This window comes from Terrapene carolina, unplaced genomic scaffold (genome assembly GCF_002925995.2).
Source record: "Terrapene carolina triunguis isolate 2854851 unplaced genomic scaffold, T_m_triunguis-2.0 Scaffold93, whole genome shotgun sequence".
NCBI lineage: Eukaryota > Metazoa > Chordata > Testudines > Emydidae > Terrapene > Terrapene triunguis.
The window spans coordinates 35182-58866 of record NW_020664444.1 but is presented as its reverse complement, the minus strand read 5'-3'; the positions used below and the strand labels follow the sequence as shown (position 1 = coordinate 58866).

Here is a 23685-nt window from a genome sequence, read left to right as displayed (position 1 = left end):
TTTTGGGGAATGTGGTCAGGGGAAGCGGCCGCTTCACCTGAACCCCCCCTAGCTACGCTACTGCCCCTGAGATAGTGCTTGGGGTGTGCTATAGACCACCGGGATTTGATCTGGATATGGATAGAGACCTCTTTAAAGTTTTTAATGAAGTAAATACTAATGGGAATTGTGTGATCATGGGAGACTTTAACTTCCCAGATATAGACTGGAGGACATGTGCTAGTAATAATAATAGGGCTCAGATTTTCCTGGATGCGATAGCTGATGGATTTCTTCACCAAGTAGTTGCTGAACCAACAGGAGGGTATGCCATTTTAGATTTGGTTTTGGTGAGTAGTGAGGATCTCATAGAAGAAATGGTTGTAGGGGACAACCTTGGTTCGAGTGATCATGAGCTAATTCAGATCAAACTACATGGAAGGATAAACAAAAATAGATCTGTGACTAGGGTTTTTGATTTCAAAAGGACTAACTTTAAAAAATTAAGGAAATTAGTTAGGGAAGTGGATTGGACTGAAGAACTTGTGGATCTAAAGGTGGAGGAGGCCTGGAATTACTTCAAGTCACAGTTACAGAAACTATCAGAAGCCTGCATCCCAAGAAAGGGGAAAAAATTCATAGGCAGGAGTTGTAGACCAAGCTGGATGAGCAAGCATCTCAGAGAGGTGATTAAGAAAAAGCGGAAAGCCTACAAGGAGTGGAAGATGGGAGTGATCAGCAAGGAAAGTTACCTTATTGAGGTCAGAACACGTAGGGATAAAGTGAGAAAGGCCAAAAGCCATGTAGAGTTGGACTTTGCAAAAGGAATTAAAACCAATAGTAAAAGGTTCTATAGCCATATAAATAAGAAGAAAACAAAGAAAGAAGAAGTGGGACCGCTAAACACTGAGGATGGAGTGGAGGTTAAGGATAATCTAGGCATGGCCCAATAGCTAAACAAATACTTTGCCTCAGTCTTTAATGAGGCTAATGAGGAGCTTAGGGATAATGGTAGGATGACAAATGGGAATGAGGATATGGAGGTAGATATTACCACATCTGAGGTAGAAGCCAAACTCGATCAGCTTAATGGGACTAAATCAGGGGCCCAGATAATCTTCATCCAAGAATGTTAAAGGAACTGGCACATGAAGTTGCAAGCCCATTAGCAAGAATTTTTAATGAATCTGTAAACTCAGGGGTTGTACCGTATGACTGGAGAATTGCTAACATAGTTCCTATTTTTAAGAAAGGGGAAAAAAGTGATCCGGGTAACTACAGGCCTGTTAGTTTGACATCTGTAATATGCAAGGTCTTGGAAAGAATTTTGAAGGAGAAAGTAGTTAAGGACATTGAGGTCAATGGTAATTGGGACAAAATACAACATGGTTTTACAAAAGGTAGATTGTGCCAAACCAACCTGATCTCCTTCTTTGAGAAGGTAACAGATTTTTTTTAGACAAAGGAAACACAGTGGATCTAATTTACCTCGATTTCAGTAAGGCATTTGATATGGTTCCACATGGGGAATTATTAGCTAAATTGGAAAAGATGGGGATCAATATGAAAATTGAAAGGTGGATAAGGAACTGGTTAAAGGGGAGACTACAGCGGGTCATACTGAAAGGTGAACTGTCAGGCTGGAAGGAGGTTACTAGTGGAGTTCCTCAGGGATCGGTTTTGGGACCAATCTTATTTAATCTTTTCATTACTGACCTTGGCACAAAAAGTGGGTATGTGCTAATAAAGTTTGCGGATGACACAAAGCTGGGAGGTATTGCCAATACAGAGAAGGACCAGGATATCATACAGGAAGATCTGGATGACCTTGTAAACTGGAGTAATAGGATGAAATTTAATAGTGAAAAGTGCAAGGTCATGCATTTAGGGATTAATAACAAGATTTTTTGTTATAAACTGGGGACGCATCAGTTGGAAGTAACAGAGGAGGAGAAGGACCTGGGAGTATTGGTTGATCACAGGATGACTATGAGCCGCCAATGTGATATGGCTGTGAAAAAAGCTAATGTGGTCTTGGATTGCATCAGGTGAGGTATTTCCAGTAGAGATAAGGAGGTGTTACTACCGTTGTACAAGGCACTGGTGAGACCTCATCTTGAATATTGTGTGCAGTTCTGTTCTCCCATGTTTAAGAAGGATGAATTCAAACTGGAACAGGTACAGAGAAGGGCTACTAGGATGATCCGAGGAATGGAAAACCTATCTTATGAAAGGAGACTCAAAGAGCTTGGCTTGTTTAGCCTAACCAAAAGAAGGCTGAGGGGAGATACGATTGCTCTTTATAAACATATCAGAGGGATAAATATCAGGGAGGGAGAGGAATTATTTAAACTCAGTACCAATGTGGACACAAGAACAAATGGATATAAAACTGGACATCAGGAAGTTTAGACTTGAAATTAGACGAAGGTTTCTAACCATCAGAGGAGTGAAGTTCTGGAACAGCCTTCCAAGGGGAGCAGCGGGGTCAAAAGACATATCTGGCTTCAAGACTAAGCATGATAACTTTATGGAGGGGATGGTATGATGGGATAGCCTAATTTGGGCAATTAATTGATCTTTGACTATTAGTGGTAAATATGCCCAATGGCCTGTGATGGGATGTTAGATGGGGTGGGATCTGAGTTACTACAGAGAATTCTTTCCTGGGTGCTGGCTGGTGAGTCTTGCCCACACGCTTAGGATTTAGCTGATCGCCATATTTGGGGTCGTGAAGGAATTTTCCTCCAGGGCAGATTGGCAGAGGCCCTGGGGGTTTTTCGCCTTCCTCTGCAGCGTGGGGCATGGGTCACTTGCTGGAGGATTCTCTGCACCTTGAGGTCTTTAAACCATGATTTGAGGACTTCAGTAGCTCAGACATAGGTTAGGGGTTTGTTACAGGAGTGGGTGGGTGAGATTCTGTGGCCTGCGTTGTGCAGGAGGTCAGACTAGACGATCATAATGGTCCCTACCTTAAAGTCTATGAGTCTGAGGCTACGTCTTCACTACCCGCCGATCCGGCGGGTAGCAATCGGTTTATCGGGGATCGACTTACCGCGTCTCGTGAGGACGCGGTAAAATCGATCCCTGATCGCTCTGCCGTCGACTCCGGAAATCCACCTCGACAAGAGGCGGCAGCGGAGTCGGCGGCAGCGCGGCAGCGGTCGGCTTTCCCCCGTCCTCACCACCAGGTAAGCCGACCTAAAATACGCAACTTCAGCTACGGTATTCACGTAGCTGAAGTTGCGTATCTTAGGTCGGAACCCCGCTGTAGTGTAGACCTAGCCTGAGTCTATGTGCAGTCACGCAGCCTTTTCCAGCAGTATGTGTTGGGTGCCCACGGCAGCTGGCAGAGAGTTAAATCACTGTAGGGCACGGGGCGGGACTGGGGAAGACCTGGCTGGTCACTCCTACCGTGCGCTGGGCTCAGCTGCTAGTCCCGGCTGGGGCTGGGGAGGACAGGATTTCCTCTTCCTTTGCACGGCATCCAGGCCTGGGTCAGACCCACCCCCAGATTTCTCCCCAAGCTGCAGGAAGCTCTGCAAACACAACAGTCCCCCACCCCGTTTCCTGCACCCATCGCTCCTCAGTTGCAGGGGGAGGGTTCACTACGGGGAGCTGCTCCCCCAACCGCTGTGCATCCAGACCCCCCTCATACTCTCCCGCCAAGCCCCCATGCACCCAGAACCCCCCTGAGGAGCCCCACTACCCCTGCACCTGGACCACCCCGATGAGCCACTCGCACCTGTATCCCCACCCCACCAAGCTCCAACCAACTGCCCCGGATCCCCACCCCACTGAGCTCCACTCCCCCAGCATCTGGATCCCCCACTGAGCCCCCCACACCCAGACCCCCCTGCCGAGCTCTATCCCCCCCATACCCAGACACCCCCCCTCATAGAGCCCCAGCCACCTTCACCTGGACCCCCCTGCAGCATCCCATTACCGTTGCATCCAAAAAACCCCAACAAGCCCCTGTGCATCCAGATCCCCCCCGCACCTGGATCCCCCACTGAGCCGCCCGCACCCAGATGGCCCCACACAGAACCCTCTCAACCCACACCTGGATCCCCCCACACTAAATTCCTCCATACTTGGATTCTGCCAGGCTGAGCCTGCTTGCCCACACCTGGTGCACCTGGCATGGAGGGGCAAGGCACTGGGGTATTTCTGGGGCAGGCCCGGTCCTTGTGCTGTGTCTGGGTTGGGTGCAGCCTCACCGCTGAGTCCATGTCCTGCGGGGAGCTGCAGAGTGATCTCCCACCTCTGTGCAGCCAGTGGCCTGTGCTCCCCAATGCCATGCTGGAGCCTCAACGTTTATTTGACAAATAAAATTTGCAGAATTTTAAAATATTGTGTGCAAAAATTTTATTTTTTTGGCACAGAATTTTTAATTGTTGTCACAGAATGCCCTCAGGAGTTGTGTGTGTGTGTGTGTGTACCAGGGTGGGGTAGGAGGAGAGCAAGGAATCCCCCATCTTCATGTATGTTTGTGATTGGGGGAAACCTGCAAGGATCCCCAGTTTCAGAGTGTGGTAGAGGGGCTGAGGAGGCAACCATATGTCTTGGAACTCTTAATTCTTCTTGAGTGATTGCACATGTGCATTCCACTGTAGGTGTGTGCATGCGCCAAGCACAGTTACTGGACATTTTTCCCTCAGTGGTACCCATCGGGATGGCTCAGGCACCTTCTGGTGCTGCAGGATCATAGTGACGGTATTAAGGGCCCAGCTGACCCCATGCCCCCTCAGTTCTTTCTTACCACCTGTGAATGTTGCTGGAACTGTTCTCCTATGGCAAGCTTTCTCAGTGATCTTCTTTTTTTTACATTGTTTTTGGTTAGTAGTTGTAAATAGTTAATTAGTTCTAGTCAGTTACTATAGTTTGTATATCATTGTTAGCGGAGTTTCGTGTGTACCCAGTGCTGAGACATGCCTCGGTCATCAGGCTTCAAGCCCTGTGCCTCCTGCAACAAGGCTATGCCCTTCAGCGACCCGCACTCTAGCTGCCTGAAGTGCTTGGGTGTGGCTCACATTGGGGACCGCTGCCAGATTTGCAGGGACTTTACACCCCTTACAAAGAAGGACTGGGAGGCCAGGTTAAAGTTTCTGCTTATGGAGGTGGCACTGAGACCTTCCTCCAAGCTGAGCTGGTCAGACTTGGCTGCAAGCACCTTGGTGTCAGTGAGGAGTGCTCCACCTACCGTGCAGGAGTCCAGCACCGTTTGCCATGCCCAGTGCTGAGGAAGAGGCACAAGAAGCAGCCAGCTGAGAGGGGACATTCCCCGACACCAAAGAAGGCCAGGCACGGGGAGCAGAGCAGAGTGCAAGCCAAGCCAAGCCACTCCTCTGCCTTGGCATCGCAGCAGTCAGCAGCATTGATTCTGCCCCTTATGCAGGCACTGTTGAGTTCAGTACTGAATGAACTGTCGGCGTCTGAGGGACAGCATGGTACCAGCGTTTTCCGCTGCCGCCAGGGACCTGTTATTGCCGTCAGTACCGGTGTCACCAGCACACATGAGTCAGTGGTATCAGTGTCAATGTGCAGGAGGAAGCATGTGGCCCCCCAGTTACTGTTCGGAACTGGGCACAGTGGTATTGTCTAAGGGGAAACCGACCATGCTGGCCCCAATGCAGGGTTCCTCGGTCTCCAGCATCAGTGGGAACCGCACCTCCTTGGTCACCAGACAGGTGACTTCAAGGAAGCACTACAGACCTCAGCAGTTCTCCCATCAAGACCCGCACAGGAAAAGAAGCAGGGGCTTTAGGCATAGACCATCCCCTTCTACATATGTCTGCCTCACCCAGATACCCAGAAAGCTCTAAACAGACCTTTTGATGGGATGCTCGAGGATGTTGTACCAGTTCCCATGTTTCTGGATCCTGTTTCCCTTTTATTTATGGACCGCCTGTCCCACTTCATCAGTGTGTGGTCCCATATCACCCCAGAACGTTGGGCGCTGAACACAGTGGAAGTTGGATATACCCTTCAGTTCATTTCTATCCCTCCTTCAATTAATTTCTATCCCTCTTCCCACCCTGCCTCCCCATCCCTCTTCAGGGACCCCTCTGACGAGCAACTTCTAGCCCAGGAGGTTCAATCTTTCCTTCGGGTGGGATCCATGGAAGAGGTTCCACAGAATGTAAGGGGGAAGGGGGTTCTACTCCCGTTATTTCCTAAACCTGAAAGCCAAGGGTGGTCTCAGACCTATTCTAGACCTGCGCCAGCTCAACAACTACCTCAAGAAATTAAAGTTCCGCAAGTTTCCCTGGCTTCCATTATTTCCTCCCTGTATCCCGGGAACTGGGACACCACCCTTGATTTAGGAGACGCCTACTTTCATATATCGATCTGCCAAGGCCACAAAAGGTTCCTCAGGTTCATTGTGAACCACATGCACTACCTATTTGCAGTACTCCCGTTCGGCTTGTTAGCGACTCTGCAGGTGTTTTCAAAACCATGGCGGTAGTGACTGCCTTCCTGAGGAGACCGGGGGAGTACGAGTCTACCTGTATCTGGACGACTGGCTAGTCACAAGTCAGTCCAGGGCTCAGGTGGAGTCCAGTGTCCACATCATCCAATCAACATTCAAGGCCCTAGGCCTGCTAATAAATGTAAAGAGGTCTACCCTCACTCTGATAGAGTTTATTGGACCGGTACTCGACTCTACAGGCCAGAGTAGGGTGACCAGATGTCCCGTTTTTATAGGGACAGTCCCATTTTTTGGGACTTTTTCTTATATAGGTGCCCATTGCCCCCCACCCCTGTCCTGTTTTTTCACAGGTGCTAGCTGGTCACCCTAGGCCAGAGCCTTCCTCCCAGAAGGTCAGTTTCAAACAATCATGTCCCTGATAGTACACCTCAAGGGCCTCCAGACCTGATTACAACAGCCTGAAATTGTCGGAGGCTTTTGGGTCACATGGCCTCATGTACATACATAGTGCAGCACGCAAGACTGCATCTCAGACCCCTCCAGGCACGTCTGGCCTCGGTGTACTCACCAAACTGCCACTATCTGGACTCGGTTCTTACAGTACCTTCCCCGGTCCTCACCTCCCTCAACTGGTGGCTAGATCCACTTGCTCTTTGCGCGGGTGTCCCCTTTTCATGGTCCCAACCATCAATATCCTTGGCTCAGACACATCAGCACTAGGCTGGGGAGCTCACCTGGGACCCTCAGAATTCAAGGTCTTTGGTCTCCAGAAGAGCTCTTACTACACAGCAATGTCAGAGAGTTCAGGGCAGTTCACCTGGCCTGTCAGGTGTTCCTGCTTCACATTACAGGCAAGAGCATGTTGGTTCTTATGGACAACACTGCAGACAAATTCTATCTCAACAGGCAGGGAGGGGCTCGCTCTTCCCCCCCTCTCTTAAGAGGCAATTCAGCTGTGGGACTTCTGCATAGCCCACTCAGTCCACCTCGAGGCTTCTCACCTGCGGGGGGTACAGAATGAACTGGCAGATAGCCTCAGAAGGTCTTTCTTCAGTCACCCCAAGTGGTCCCTTTGCCTGGAAATCGTGAGGGATGTTTTCCAGCAATGGGGTTTTCCCAGATAGACCTGTTTGCAACCTGGTACAACAGGAAGTGTCACCAGTTCGCCTTCCTGCAAGGTCCCAGCCTGGAATCTCTTATGGACGCCTTCCTATTCCAGTGGATAGGTCACATGTACTATTCTCTCCTTCCTGTCCCACTTGCGCACAAGGTCCTACAAAAGATCAATCAGAACTGGGTGCGTCTCATTCTAATACCCCTCTACATCGGAATTGGCTGGAAAGAAGGAACTGAGGGGGCGCGGGGTTGGCTGTACCCTTTATACTGGCGCTATGAGCATGCAGCAACAGAAGGCACCCGAGCTGCCCTGACAGGTACCAGTGAGGGGAAAATGTCCAGCAGCTGTGCTCAGGGCACGCACATACCTACAGTGGAATGGACATGTGTAACCTATCTCGAAGAACAGTAGTTACAGAAAGGTTAGTAACTTTTTTCTCTCAACAAGAAAACAGTGAATTGCCTCTCTTGTGCCCATGAACTTCTGTGTCACCGCTCTCCATTGAGAGTTACTGAGCAGATGCCCATAGAATTCTAGTGAGGCTACGCTTTTCATTTTTGTTCTGTGTTTATTTTATTGCCATTTCACTACGGTCTGATGTGTAGCTCCAGTATGAAGATATCATTCTTTTTCAATTGATTTTAAATGCATGAGGAGCACAGAAAGCAGAAAAGCTGTGAGCAAGTGGTTAAAGAGGAAAGTAATATGTAGGGGTAGATTGTAGCCGTCCCCGTGCAGGTTCGCAAGGGATTGAAGCCCCATCACTTGAGATATTTAAAATTAGGCTGGATAAAACAGTAGAAAATGTCCAAGAGGAAGCAAACCTGCCCAAGTACAGAGATTAACTAGATCAGTGGTTCTCAACCTTTTTTCATTTGCAGACCCCTAAAAATTTTCAAATGGTGGCATGGACCCCTTTGGAAATCTTAGATATAGTCTGCGGACCCCCAGAGGTCTGCTGACCCCAGGTTGAGAACCACTGAACTAGATGGTACAGGAGCTCTTACAATTCTGGATTCTATGAAATTTCTACATTTAAAAATGATTGGAAACTTCATAGTGAAAGTCCATCTAGCGCGCTGCTCTATAGGTTAATTTTTTTGGAGAATGTGCAGTGTAGTTTTCACAGTAAACCATAATACTGAGGGCTTGTTGTCGTGGGACGTTACTGCACAGCAAGCCAGAGTGTGAATCTACAGTTCACCAGTTTGCCACACAGTAAAGTCCTGTGTGGACACTGCTACAGCACACTAAAAGTTCTGAATGTGCTTTTGATGTACTGCTGTTTGAAACTGGAGTACATCAATGTACTATGGAACTTTTAGTGTGCTGTAGCAATGTCCACATGGGATATTACAGGCAAACTAGTGTGCTGTGGATTCACATCCTGTCTTGTTGTGCTGTGGAGTAACATTGCATGTAGACAAGCCCTGATACAGTGTTCTGAAAGGTGTATAACAGGCTCCAATGAACTTCCAGGTTTGATAGCTTAGCTTTTTAAAAATGTTTTGAATGTAGATGGGATCCCACTTTTGAAACTTTCGTTTCAGTGATGAACGTTATCTTTTCTGTAATCATTTTATTTCAATTGTTTACTTTCTGTTAATTTATCAGTTAAATCAAAAATCCAATCTCTTAACTATAACTAGGGAAAAAGTTAACTCACTTCCCAAACAAAACTACAGTAAATACACTTTATTGAATTATCTATGCTATGTTTTCAACTGTGCTCCTCCCTGGAAATGTTTGTGCATTTGTGTGCCTGCCATTTAGTGTAAATTGATGCAGTCCAAAAAAAAAAAGCATTTCTGGCATCTCTTGAAGAACAAGAGATAAATCCTCTTTGACGGAGGTGGCTTGGCATTACCCAGAGAGAGGGCAATGAACTCCCCCAAAGGCAAAGGAAATACCCGGCATCACTTCGCAGCCTGGTATACCTTATAAAGTGTTCTTAGTATAAGTTGTCTCCCTCCCTTCCCACCTCCATAAAGAGATGCCAAACACTTCTTAAATCAAGGTCCTGAGATTAGATGAGATACAGAATAATCATGTATATACATACACCACTCACTAATCTCCTAAAATCCTATCTCAGGACAAGCTGGGCTCAGTGTGAAATATGGGAAGGATTCTTTGCTGGTGATCTCTTCATTGGTTATTGCAAAGTCCTGGTAAGGATTATAGAGGGGATATCCTTAGAAGATTATAGGAGTGTTTGTCCAGGGCACAGGATTGAACCTCGGAAAAGTGAGCAGATCTTCAGATGTCTCTCAACTTGCAAAGGAAGGGGGGGAAAAAAGAGAGGTTTAATATTTTTTACTATCTTTTATATACAGCAGAAAAAGAACACAGCTTTTTATGACTCTTGTTTCTCTTCAGAGGACCTAGTGGATGGAGCACTGGACTGAGATTCAGGAGACCTTGGTTCTATTCCAGACTCTGCCACTAGCCTACTGGGTAACCCTGGACAGGTCACTTCACCTCTCTGTGTCTCAGTTTGCCTATCTGTAAAATGGAGATAATGACACTGACCAGCTTTGGAAAGTGTTTTGAGATCTACAGATGAAAAGCTCAATATAAGAATTAGGTAGTTATTTATTTATTATAAAACATAGCAAGACACATTGTCTGCCCCAACCAGCTTCAAATCTCAGGCACAAAGACAGAAATTCAGGTAAGGAAAGGTATGGAGATAAAACCGGTGGGGGAAAAAAAACAAGATAGGAAGGATTCCTGGAAGGAAGTGGGTTTTAAAGGAAGGATTTTAAGAAGTAGAGAGAATGTTTGATAGATAACAAGTGGTGGCATGAAAAAAAGTATGAAGCTGAGAGAAGGCGATAAAAAGAATAGCATGGAGAGAGGAGTGTAGGGAAGAAGGAGGTAGGAGTGGGTGAGATATATAGAAGTTTGAACTGAGTCAGGGGTTTCAAGTAATATGGAGGAATTGATTGTTACACTTGAAGGAGGAATTATGGGGTGAAATTCTATGGCCTTTGTTATGCAGGAGCTCAGACCAGATGATCACAATGGCCCCTAATGGACTTAAAACCTATGAAAATAACATTCATAGTGTCCAAAAGAAGGAAAAAGAAATAAAGTGGACAGAAACTAGTAAGGATTAGAAACAGAGGCAACTCTGATTTAGTGACAAAATCCAGACTAGATAGCTAACTGTGTTAATACAGCTATCTTTCTTAGTATCCCTGAAGATGAACCTATGGTATAGCCTGGCTACAGAACCTCAGTTTGTTCTCCAGTTCCCCCACCACTCAGATGCCAGAGAGGTATCACTCATTCCGCAGTGGTGGGTTTCATATAAGAACCTAGATAAACAATAATTAGGACCCTACCAAATTCACTGTCCGTTTTGGTCAATTTAACTGTCATAGGATTTTAAAAATAGCAGTCAAGCGATTAAAAAAATTAATCGCAATTAATCGTGCAATTAATCACACTGTTAAACAATAATAGAGTACCATTTATTTAAATATTTTTGGATGTTTTCTACATTTTCAAATATATTGATTTCAATTACAACACAGAATACAAAGTGTACAGTGTTCACTTTATATTTATATTTTATTACAAATATTTGCACTGTAAAAAACAAAAGAAATAGTTTTTTCAATTCACCTCATACTGTACTATAGTGCAATCTCTTTATCATGAAAGTTGAACTTACAAATGTAGAATTATGTACAAAAAATAACTTCATTCAAAAATAAAACAATGTAAAACTTTAGAGCATTCAAGTCCACTCAGTCCTACTTCAGCCAATCGCTCAGACAAAACAAGTTTGGTTACAATTCGCAGGAGATAATGCTGCCTGCTTCTTGTTTACAATGTCACCTGAAAGTGAGAACAGATGTTTGCATGGCACTGTTATAGCTGGCGTTGCAAGATATTTACGCGCCAGATGCACTAAAGATTCACATGTCCCTTCATGCTTCAACTACCATTTCAGAGGACATGTTTCCATGCTGATGATGAGTTCTGCTCGATAACGATCCAAAGTAGTGCGGACCAACGCATGTTCATTTTCATCATCTGAGTCAGATGCCACCAGCAGAAGGTTGATTTTCTTTTTTGGTGGTTCGGGTTCTGTAGTTTTTGCATCTGAGTGTTGCTCTTTTAAGACTTCTGAAAGCGTGCTCCACACCTCATCCCTCTCAGATTTTGGACGGCACTTCAGATTCTTAAACCTTGAGTCAATTGCTGTAGCTATTTTTAGAAATCTCACAATGGTACCGTCTTTGCGTTTTGTCAAATCTGCAGTGAAAGTGTTCTTAAAACAAACAACATGTGCTAGGTCATCATCCGAGACTGCTATAACATGAAATATATGGCAGAATGCGAGTAAGACAGAACAGGAGACATACAGTTCTCCCCCAAGGTGTTCAGTCACAAATTAAATTAACACATTATTTTTTTAATGAGCATCATCAGCATGGAGGAATGACCTCTGGAATGGTGGCCGAAGCATGAAGGGGCATACAAGTGTTTAGCATATCTGGCACATAAATACCTTGCAACGCCGGCTACACAAGTGCCATGCGAATGCCTGTTCTCACTTTCAGGTGACATTGTAAATAAGAAGCAGGCAGCAGTATCTTCCGTAAATGTAAATTAACTTGTTTGTCTTAGTGATTGGCTGAGCAAGAAGTAGGACTGAGTGGACTTGTAGTCTCTAAAGTTTTGCATTGTTTTGTTTTTGAGTGCAGTTACGTAATAAAAAAAAATCTATATTTGTAAATTACACTTTCATGATAAAGAGATTGCACTGCAGTACTTGTATGAGGTGAATTGAAAAATACTATTTCTTTTGTTTATCATTTTTACAGTGCAAATATTTGTAATCAAAAATATAATATAAAGTGGGCATTGTATACTTTGTATTCTGTGTTCTAATAGAAATCAATATATTTGAATAGAAAAACATCAAAAAATATGTAATAAATTTCAACTGGTATTCTATTGTTTAACAGTGCAATTAACGATTAATTTTTTTAATCGCGATTTATTTTTTGAGTTAATGGCGTGAATTAACTGCGATTAATAGACAGCCCTAAAAATAGTAAATTTCATGATTTCAGCTATTTAAATCTGAAATTTCACGGTGTTGTAATTGTAGGGGTCCTGACCCAAAAAGGAGTTGGGGAGGCACAATGTTATTGGGGGGGGGGGCTTGCAGTCCTGCTACCCTTACTTCTGCGCTGCTGCTGGCATCGGCACTACCTTCAGAGCTGGGCAGCATAGAAGTAAGGATGGCATGTTATGGTATTGCCACCCATACTTCTGCGCTGCTGCCTGCAGAGCTGAGCCCCCTCAGCCAGCAGCCACCACTCCGGCTGCTCAGCTCTGAAGTCAGCAGCACAGAAGTAAGGGTGGCATGGTATGATATTGCCACCCTTACTTCTGCACTGCTGGCTGGGCACTGCCTTCAGAGCTGGGTGCCCGGCCAACAGTCGCCGCTCTCCAGCTGCCAAGCTCTTAAGGCAGCGCAGAAGTAAGGGTGGTAATACCACAACCCCCCTAAAATAACCTTATGACCCCCCTGCAACTCCCTTTTGGGCAGGACCCCCAATTTGAGAAATGCTGGTCTCCCCCGTGAAATCTGTATAGTATAGGGTAAAAGCACATAAAAGACCAGATTTCACAGGGGGGGAGACCAAATTTCATGGTCTGTGATGCGTTTTTCATGGTCCTGAATTTGGTTAGGCCCTAACAATAATTAATAAATACTTAACATTTATGAAGCTATTTAATCTTCAAAGCCTAGGAAAAACAGTAGCATAACTGGTTTGTTTATACAGGATTTTGCACATTTAAAGTGCTGTATAAGTGTTGAATGTAATGTTACCACTTTTGACCCGAGTGGCTAGCCAAAAATTTGGGATCTTTGCAGGTTGTTCCAGTTAGGAGGAGAAATTGACATTAGGTATTTCAGGCAATTTTGTTTATTTACAAAGAATGTACAAAGTCCTGTTTCCCTGAACACAGTAGGAAGCAAACAACAGGAGACAGTTCCTTTGTTTGCTATTCCAAACCTGTCTTTCCAGCCAGCACATAGGCACCGACTCCGTGAGTGCTCTGGGGCTGGAGCACCCACGGGGAAAAATTGGTGGGTGCTTTGAACCCATCAGCAGCCAAGCTCCCCACACCCCCTCCTCATCTTGCCTCCTCCCCTGAGCGCGCCACGTCCCCGCTTCTCCTCCCAGCGCTTGCTGCCGCAAAACAGCTGTTCTGCGGCGTAACAAGCTCTGGGAGGGAGCGGGGAGGAGCGGGAACACGGCGCGCTCAGGGGAGGAGGTGGGGAAGAGGTGAGGCCAGGGCGAGGATTTGGGGAAGGGGTTGGAATGGGGGCAGGGGGGAGGCAGGGCAGGGGTGGAGTTGGGGGCAGAGGCAGGTCGAGCACCCACCGGCGCCAGCAGAAGTCGGCGCCTATGAGACAGCACTCTGTACCCAGCCAGCTTTTTTCTCTTCACGTTCTCTCAGGCCTACATTACCAACCTGCTGTCAGGGCTGGCTTTAGGACCTGCGGGGCCCGATTCCGCGGTCCGGGTCTTCGGCGGCACTTCGGCAGCGGGGGGTCCGCTCCGCGTCTTCCGCGGCACTGAAGGACCCCCCACCGCCGAAATGCTGCTGAAGACCCCGGAGCAGCCCCCGCCGCCGAAATGCCGCTGGAGCGGACTGCCACCGGGTGAGCCTAATGTGCGGGTCCCTCTTAGACACGGGCGCGGGGAATCGGGGGAATTGGCCTAAAGCCGGCCCTGCCTGCTGTTACTGTCTGATTGGCTTTCTCTCTCTGCTTCAGCTTGTGCTGTTTCTCGCTCATTCTCTCACATAGATACCAAAACAGTTTCACCAATCAAAGTGCTAGCCCCTGCATTTGAAATCCCTTGGGCTTCTACTCAGATTTAGCTTCTACTCAGTTTTGCCATGTGCCTGTGTTCTGGGTGCTACTGCTACTGTTTCAGCCACCTGATTACAATGGCTTCTTTACATTTATCCTGATTGTAATGCAGTAGCCATGCCTGACCCATAACAACAAGGTTTAACTCAATCCATAAGAATAAGAATTGAAGTGCTAGTGACTGTTATAGTAAAGGTTGCTTGATTATTCTTATTATAAACCCTATTTTCATTTCTGAAACTTCCTCTTTCTGGCTGAAATCTTCTAGGTCTCATCTCTCCCTAAAGATGATTTTTAAAAGTTGGAGCTGAAACAACTATATCATATTTAGGTCCACAAGCGAGAAAACATTTTCCCACTTAAAAATAAGTGATTACACTTTTTTTAACCATGCTAGCACCAAAACAGTTGGGGCTAGGAAGTGTAAATATGGCAGAGAAATAGCCCTCTTTAGAAATGCTTGGTTTCATTGGGCAGAGATGTGCATCACTGAAAATTTTACTTTGCACATGTGTAATATTGGGGGTATAGGGTTTTTTAGTACTTTTAACCAGTGTTCTAAGGGAAGGAAGACTGCACTGCACATGCATACTTGTCTAGCATAGCTAACAGTGTGCTGAGAAGAGTTGTCTCAACTACTGGGCTGCTGTTAAGGTGCAAACTAAGGCCCTGATCCAGCAAACAATTACACATGTGATAACTTTATGCACGTGACATGTCCTGATAACTTCACACATAAGTTGTCCCATGTAAATCAAACACTTGTGTACATGTTTGCAGGATTAGGTAATAAATGTAGTTCTACCTCATTCTATCTACAACTACATACAAAAAACTACATTAACATACTTTTAATGTTGCAAATTAAACAATCAGAATGTAGGAAATGCTATAATTAAGGTGGCCTGTGTATTCTTAATTCTGCCCCCTTGTGCATTATGATTATGGATATGATTTTGTCACGGTAAAATTAGGCAAACTTCACGGAGCAGTCATGGTAAAAATATACAAAATCAGGGTATGGTCACGGTTGGGGCTGAAGCCGGAGCCGAAGAAGTCACAGAGATCTGTTAAAGTCATGGAATCTGTGACCTCCATGACCAAACCATATCCTTAGTTATGACACAGTTTTGAAGTATATGATTACATACTGTTTTTTCCTCATTCACTGCACAGGATGAATGGTGCTCACATCATGATAAGATACTCAATATTTTGTTTTATCCTCAATCTTCACCGTGTGGCCCCATGCTGTATTTACTGCACACCATTCAAACTATGCTCTGAATATGGAATTATTAATTTTGTCATGAACTTTTCTGTGGCACTCCTGATGGTAGAATCTTCACTCTTCACTAACATTAATGAATTTATCTTCACAACATCCCTATGAGGTAAGGTGGTATTATTATTTCCATTTTACAGATGGGGAAATGAGGCACAGAGACATTAATTTCAGAAGTGTACGCAATTTTTGGGTGCCCAATTTGAGATGCCTATGCCCTGATTTTTCAGAGAACTTAATATTTTATAGCACTTTATAGGTTCAAAATATAACTCCCATTGACTTCAGTTGCAGCTGTGAGTGATGAGACCTAAGATCTGATTTACAAAAGTACTAAAGTTAGGCACCTAGAAAATGGGGACTACCCAATTGGTGACCACTTGTGAAGTAAGTGTTAGATTTAAATGTCTTTCCCAGCATCACATAGGAATTCTGTGGCAGAGGAATAGGATTCTATCCATGCTTCAGGGTGACATTCAACTGCATTAACCGCTAGACCATCCTTTCTCTTCCTGCAGTCCCCTGTCTCATTCATTACCTGGCTACTTTTCATAGATTCCTGTTTCACTCAAACACTGGGATACTTGGGAAGCAAAGTTGTAGATCTAGGAGTATTGGCATATTGATGACACAGCATACTCTATAGTATTTCACAAACAGAAGTTGGTCCAATAAAAGATATTACCTCAGCCACCTTGTCTCTCTAATATCCTGGAACCAACACGGCTACAGCTACATTGCATACAACAGTCTTTCCAAGCATTCTATCATAGGTTGAATGAAAGAGGTGATTGAACTGAGAATTTAAGAGACGTCACAGTTGAGAGCTAGACATCACATTCAGTAGTGCACTAGAAATGCAGACTTAGATCGAACTTTCAAGAAGGAGATGCAACTCCCACCATAACCGTTTGAGATGCACGCAAAAGAAATTGATGAAGTCAGCATAATACACTATCCACTTGTGCAAGATCTTGAGACAAGTCAACAGTTCCCCTTCATGGACAGGATCAGAAAACTACAAAAATATCTACTAGTATCAACATGCATATTTGGCCTTTGTCCATTGCCATATAGAAATTGTTTATCAGTTCTACAACCAGTCTCGTTTCCATAGTATGTCCAGGTCTGAAATCTGACTGGAAACCACCAAAGATATTGGTACAAATCAGTTTACCACTTCAGCAGAGAACTAATGTATTAATGCAGATTCAGTGCTCCTGAGTCATAGGCACCAATGAAATAAGTTACTGTTCCATACACTGTTATTGAAACTTGATGATATTATTTTGTTAATTTTTTAAATTAAAAGAGACACAAAAAAGTTGGGTTCTGCACAAACTCACTCCAAACTTTTTGAAACTTAATTTTCCTGTTCAGAATGTTAACTGGTGACATTTAATAAATTTGTAGGGAAAAAACTATCTTGAATCAAAGTCCTAACCTCTTTCCTTGGGTCAGCAGGGCTCAGCTAGAGGTAAGCAGCACAGGGGTACAAGCACCATATGTACAGTCATATTTTGACACTACGCTAGCTAACTTGGACACTAGCTTCAGTAAGATATAGGTGTATGAGTCTGTATGTTTATTTCTAGGAAATGGATTAAATGACCTAATGCCTCTAGGTCTTTTACACCTCAAATTTCTATGATCATTTTTATACGGGAATACAGAATTGACCTCAATCACCCCTTGCATGGATTTTTTTTCTTTTGGAATTGTTCCTCAGGCTCCAACTGTCCTAGCCTGTTGTATAACTGCCTTTGTGACATATATTTTCTGGGAGCCATTTCCAGACTGTTGGAATGTGCTAGCTGTGTCAAGCACATTTGCTGCCAAATACACAGGAACATGATCCTAAATTCATTAATTCCATAGATTATTCTATTGTGCAAATTTAAATAACCTATATAATGTCTCCCAAATCTTTGTTTTTAAGATTATTTTAATAATTTTGTTTACAAATGCATTTTGCTTATTTTATTTATATATTTTTAAACAGAACCATCTCAGTGTTTTTTCAGTGGTTAATCCACTTGCTTCAAGTATAACCTCCAGTATAACTTCTAGTCTGGCTTCCAGTATTGGATCAGATAATTCATCCCCAACAGCTCTCTCAGTTATCAGTGCCAAAGCTCTCCCATTCTACTCTGGCAGTAATACAGTTGAATCAGTTATAGGTAAGTCTGAGCATTTCCTCTTTTATTGCACGTTTTGTATTTTTTTCAAGATTATTCTATTTTAATATACGTTCAGAAAATGCATACTGAAAAGGGCGGTTACATTTTTACATATTTGCTTTATTATCTGCAATTAAAATTAATACTTGGAATTGAATTTAATGTTTTTCCAAATCAGCAGCTTTTGTAAATTCTCAGATGGAAATTTAGGAATTATCAACCTGGAACAGATCAGTGGACCATTTAATCTGGTATTCTGTTTCTGATAGTGGCCAATATTTAAGAAGTTATAAAACTTTGATAATGTATCTAATTGTGCTCTTATAGGAGAGGGGTTATTCTCCTGATTCCTGCTGGTGATCAGTTCATGCCATCGAACATGAGGACGGATATTATTTTACAATTTTATTCCAGCAAGTGTAATTGCCGATTATGTTCTATTAATAGAAATGTGAATTCTTTCTTTGAGCGATTGTCCCTATATATTCCATTCTTAATGCTCATGATATTGGAATCTTTTGGCCAGCAGCATCCATCGGGGCTGTGCATGCGCCCTGAATGTCCTTGTGCCCTGTACTGCCGGCATAAATGATAGAGCATGCCCAACTGTCCCTCAGATCCCTCTTCACCACACGTAGCTGGCAATGTCTGTGTCATGATGCACTCACAAGAACTTGCATGCATCTGAAAAAATGGGGTTTTTTACCCACAAAATCTTATTCCCAAATAAATCTGTTAGTCTTTAAGGTGCCACCAGACTCCACGTTGTTTTCACAAGAACTATTTTTTTACATAATTGTAAACAATTAGTATTACTAATATTTACTATAGTTAGTGTAGTTTTTGCCTGTTGGCATAAGGGCTTGTTGTTTTTGTTTTTGTTTTTATTTTCAGATTTTTGAGGGAAAGTATTTTTTCCTGGTACCAGTTATAATGTGTTTTCACGTCTCTGTGGCCCGCACCGCTTCCCGCAGCTCCCATTGGCCGGGAACGGTGAACTGCAGCCACTGGGAGCTGCGGGTGGCCGTGCAAATGTAAACAAACTGTCTGGCGACCCGCCAGCAGATTACCCTGATGGGCCACGTGCAGGCCGCAGATTGCCCTACTGTCCTAGAAAGTTTAATGAGAGCCCCATTTGAGCCGTTGGCAACTTGCTCTTTGCTATATTTATCTATGAAGATAATATTTAAGTAGCAATTATCAGCCAAAAGAACTGGGGAAATACAGGAACTTATTGCAGGCGTTCTTCATAAAATATTCCATAAGGATAAGGTCATCCTGAGGCCCCATCCCAAGTTCTTGCATAAAATAGTCGCCGATTTTCATTTGAACTAAATTAATTTGCCAGATTTCCGCCCCCCAAACACATTCTAATCAGGGGGAGGCTAGTTTACATATGTTAGATGTCTTTAGAGCACTTTTGTACTATTTACATAGGACTAAATCGTTTAGAGCCTCCTTAAGAAATTTTTATGGCATTTCTTGATGGGGCTCATTATTTCAACCCTCAGGCTTTTGATAGTTTCATTAGTCTATTATAAGCTAGCCAATTCAGATTTCACCAGTTCAGGTTAGGACTCATTTCAATAGGGCTCAGGCATCATCTGCGGCTTCCTTGGGAAGCATACCCATCTCAGAATTACACAGTGCAGCAACTTGGGGTTCAGTCCATAACTTTACAAAACATGTTCCCTCATTGAAGCATCAAGATATGATGCTGCTTTTGGCAGAGCTGTGCTACAGTCTTTGTTTAGGTGGACTCCAAACACCCACCTCCTCCTCATCAGGTCAGTGCTTGAGAGTCACCAAGAGTGGAGTATGTATGGAAAATCACTTGAAGAATAAGGAATGGTTACTTACTTTACAGTAACTGTGGTTGTTTGAGATGCTCCCTCCTTCCCTGCTACTATGGAGTCCCTTAACATCTGGATTCTGTATTGACAAAATAGCTAATGGGCGGTTGGGCCCACTCTACCCTTTGTGCCTTTGGTACAGGGCATGAGGACACTAGGGGCACATGCATGGCCCCAATAGGCATGGCTAGCCAAAAGAGTCTGGTCTCAAGATCATGGGGTCCATGCATATCAAGAGTGCAATATATGTATGGACAGCACATCTTGAAGAACCATCGTTATTTTAAGATAAGTGACTGTTTCTTCCTTTTTAGAACCTTCCTAAGCTGTTAGCCTCACTAATACATAAGTGAATTTCACAGCATAATTATACATTAGGTAAAAATTATCTTTTTAATTTTTAAGTTTGTTGGCTCCTCTTTTGTAGCCCAAAGTGTTTAACAGCTGTCTGTTCTCTTTATTAGTTAATTTGCTGTACTTTGATAACCGTTCCACTGGGCAGTTAGCTTGCTTAAAATGTTGAAAGGGCATATTCTTTGAGTATACAACATAACTACAATGTTAACTTTAACACGCTCAAGATTAAATTGCTGTATGCTACAGAAGATGGGTATTTTTCTGTACAAGAGTTCTCCATGACGGCTCATTCCCTCTTGCTCACATTGGTATAACTAATGTGAAATCCCTCATAATGCCCCTCTCTTCCAGCACACAAATCTTCCTGCCCAATTCCACTGAGTCCAATGGGTTTTGCAGCTAGAAGGGATAAAGGTATTTACCCTCTCAACTGAAAAATGCACCTGCACGACCCTGACAAGAACCCAGTGCTTACATCTCAGCCTTTAGAACCCATCCAATTCCTCCTGAGTGTTTCTTAGCTGCTAGTTAGGGCTGTGAAAGTTACATTCCTGGTATAATTTGCTTTGTTGTTTTAGTTAGCTAATAAATGTGAAAGCCAGGTGTGTCCTAAATAAAATTGGATTGCATCTTCTTAAATTTCTGTATTAGAAATTCAGTTAGATGGGTCAATTCTTACAATTAAAGCTCACATTTGAAGTTTCCTGTTATGAACATTATGTTTACATTCTTATCTATGAATGACTGTAGGAAAGTTGGGATAAAGATCCGCTAATTATTGTCATTCACAAAATTTTTATTCTTAAATCTGTCAGGAGCTCAGACAAATTTGGGAATAAAACGTGTGAAAAAACAAAATTTACAGGTGTTCAGCAATGAATTGTGCTATGATACATGCTGCTGTTTTGGGACCCAATTCAACTCCTATTAAAATCAATGGAAAGACTCTCTCTGACTTTAGAGCAGTGGTCCCCAAACTGTGGGGCATGACCCCTAGTGGGACATGGAGGAACGTTTTGGGGGTGTACAGTGGGCCAGCCCCCACGGTGGGACGGGGAGTGAGTGCCATGCTTCCAGCCCTGCTCCATCCCCAGACCAGCTCAGTCTCCAACCCTGTTCAGCCCCCAGTCCTGCTCCACCCCCAGCTCCACTCTGTCCCCAGACCAGCTCTGCTCTCATTCCCTCTCCAACCCCAGACCAGCTCCGCCTCTAGCCCCAGCTCCTCCCCCATCCCCAGTTCCGCCCCCAGCTCTGCCTTCAGCCCAAGCTCCACTGCTGAGGAAGCCTTGGCTGTGCAGTAATGGAGGGTGGGGAGGCGCGGACAGATTCCATTAATGGTAAGGGCGGGGGCATAACTAGAAATGTTTGTGCACCACTGCTTTAGAGAGTGAGTTAGAACTAACCCTTTGTGGTATGTGACATTTCAAGCCTATGGAGCTTTTTATCTGCGTTCTCAAATGAAACTATCTGCATGCCATTCAAACAGGTCTCTCGCTTTTTTTTCGTCCTTTACATGATAGATAAGATCTATCTGGATTGACAGAAGAGGATATATATTGCTTTAGAATTTGCTTTGTGTATGGCATTTTATACTGTGATTTTTACATGAATTTTATTAAGTTATCTAGTTTTATGATTTATACTGCATTATGGGTGTGCATGGTGCTTTACCATATTTAAGTACAATTAAGGTTGTGCTGAAAGCTGATTGATGCGTGAGAACGATTCTGAGGAGAATCCAATCAGGAGAAATTACACAGAAGAAACAATTCAATTAAAATCTATGATTATTTGTGGTGTGTGTGTAAGTAAAATGAAGCTCTGCCTGAGCTCAAGTTTATAATCTATGAGCATAGATGCTCTCATTCCCTCCTTCTTATTCTACCACCATCTTTATTCCAGCTATACCTTCAGTTCTTCTTCCCTTCTCATTCACCCAATACCTCACATTCGCTCTCACCTTCTTTCCAACACCCTCTCCCCATCCCATATCCTCTTCCTCACTTTCACTCAATAATTGACCCAGGCATTTTTCTTTCTCAAATCACTGTCTTTCCGCTTCCTTGGAAGGTGAGGTTATTTGCTCCTTCTACAAGGCAAGGAGGCATTTGTATTGTATTAAAGAGGCTTCCTTGCATGACAGACACTGGGCAGTGTGTAGTACCCATCAGCAATATACGTGGTTATGTATCTACATGGTTTTGGGGAACCTTGATTACTACTAATTTTAATTATGTATTGTATAAGTGTCCACTTTGTGTTATAGAGCACAGTGGACAGGGTACATGTCATAACAAATCATGGGGATGGGGGGGATGATGGGGTCCCTCTTTCATCACGTCATGATACAATTCAACTAGGGCTGTCGATTAATTGCAGTGAACTCAATACGATTAACTCAAAAAAATTAATTGTGATTAAAAAAATTAATTGCAATTAATCGTACTGTTCAAAAATAGAATACCAATTGAAATGTATTAAATATTTTTGGATGTTTTTCTACATTTTCAAATACATTGTTTTCTTTTACAACACAGAATACAAAGTATACAGTGCTCACTTTATATTATTATTTTTATTACAAATATTTGCACTGTAAAAATGATAAAAGAAATAGTATTTTTCAATTCATCTCATGCAAGTACTGTAGTACAATCTCTTTATTGTGAAAGTGTAACTTACAAATGTAGATTTCTTTATTGTTACATAACTGCACTCAAAAACACAATGTAAAACTTTAGAGACTACAAGTCCACTCGGTCCTACTTCTTGTTCAGCCAATCGCTAAGACAAACAAGGTTGTTTACATTTACGGGAGATACTGCTGTCTGCTTCTTATTTATAATGTGAGAAAGTGAGAACAGGTGTTCGCATGACACTTGTGTAGCCAGTGTTGCAAGGTATTTATGTGCCAGATATGCTAAACATTCATATGCCTCCTCATGCTTCGGCCACCATTACAGAGGACATGCTTCCATGCAGATGATGCTTGTTAAAAAAATAATGAATTAATTTAATTTGTGACTGAACTCCTTAGGGGAGAATTGTACGTCCCCTGCTCTGTCTTACCCGCATTCTGCCATATATTTCATGTTATAGCAGTCTCGGACGATGACCCAGCACATGTTCATTTTAAGAACACTTTCACAGCAGATTTGACAAAACGCAAAGACGGTACCAATGTGAGATTTCTAAAAATAGCTACAGCACTCAACCCAAGGTTTAAGAATCTGAAGTGCTGTCCAAAATCTGAGAGGGACGAGGTGTGGAGCATGCTTTCAGAAGTCTTAAAAGAGCAACACTCAGATGCAAAAACTACAGAATCTGCTGCTGGTGATGACTCAGATGATGAAAATGAACATGCGTCGGTCCGCACTACTTTGGATCGTTATCGTGCAGAACCCATCATCAGCATGGATGCATGTTCTCTGGAATGGTGACTGAAGCATGAAGGGACATGTGAATCTTTAGCGCAGGGGTCGGCAAACTTTCAGAAGTGGTGTGCCGAGTCTTCCAGGAAGGCATCCAACCCTCTCCTGGAACATTCAGAGAAATAATAATGTTTGTT

The 23685-nt window shown here is 43.6% G+C and overlaps 1 protein-coding gene across 5 annotated transcripts in view; it reads left to right on the top strand.

Moving 5' to 3' along the window:
• UNKL (unk like zinc finger) overlaps window positions 1–23685 on the top strand; it is a 121656-nt gene that overhangs the window by 68512 nt on the left and 29459 nt on the right. For all 5 annotated transcript variants that reach the window (XM_026650630.1, XM_026650631.1, XM_026650628.1 and 2 more), the window contains one exon: window positions 17730–17907. In XM_026650630.1, the coding sequence (XP_026506415.1) occupies window positions 17730–17907 (178 nt within the window). The remainder of the gene's footprint in view (window positions 1–17729; window positions 17908–23685) is intronic.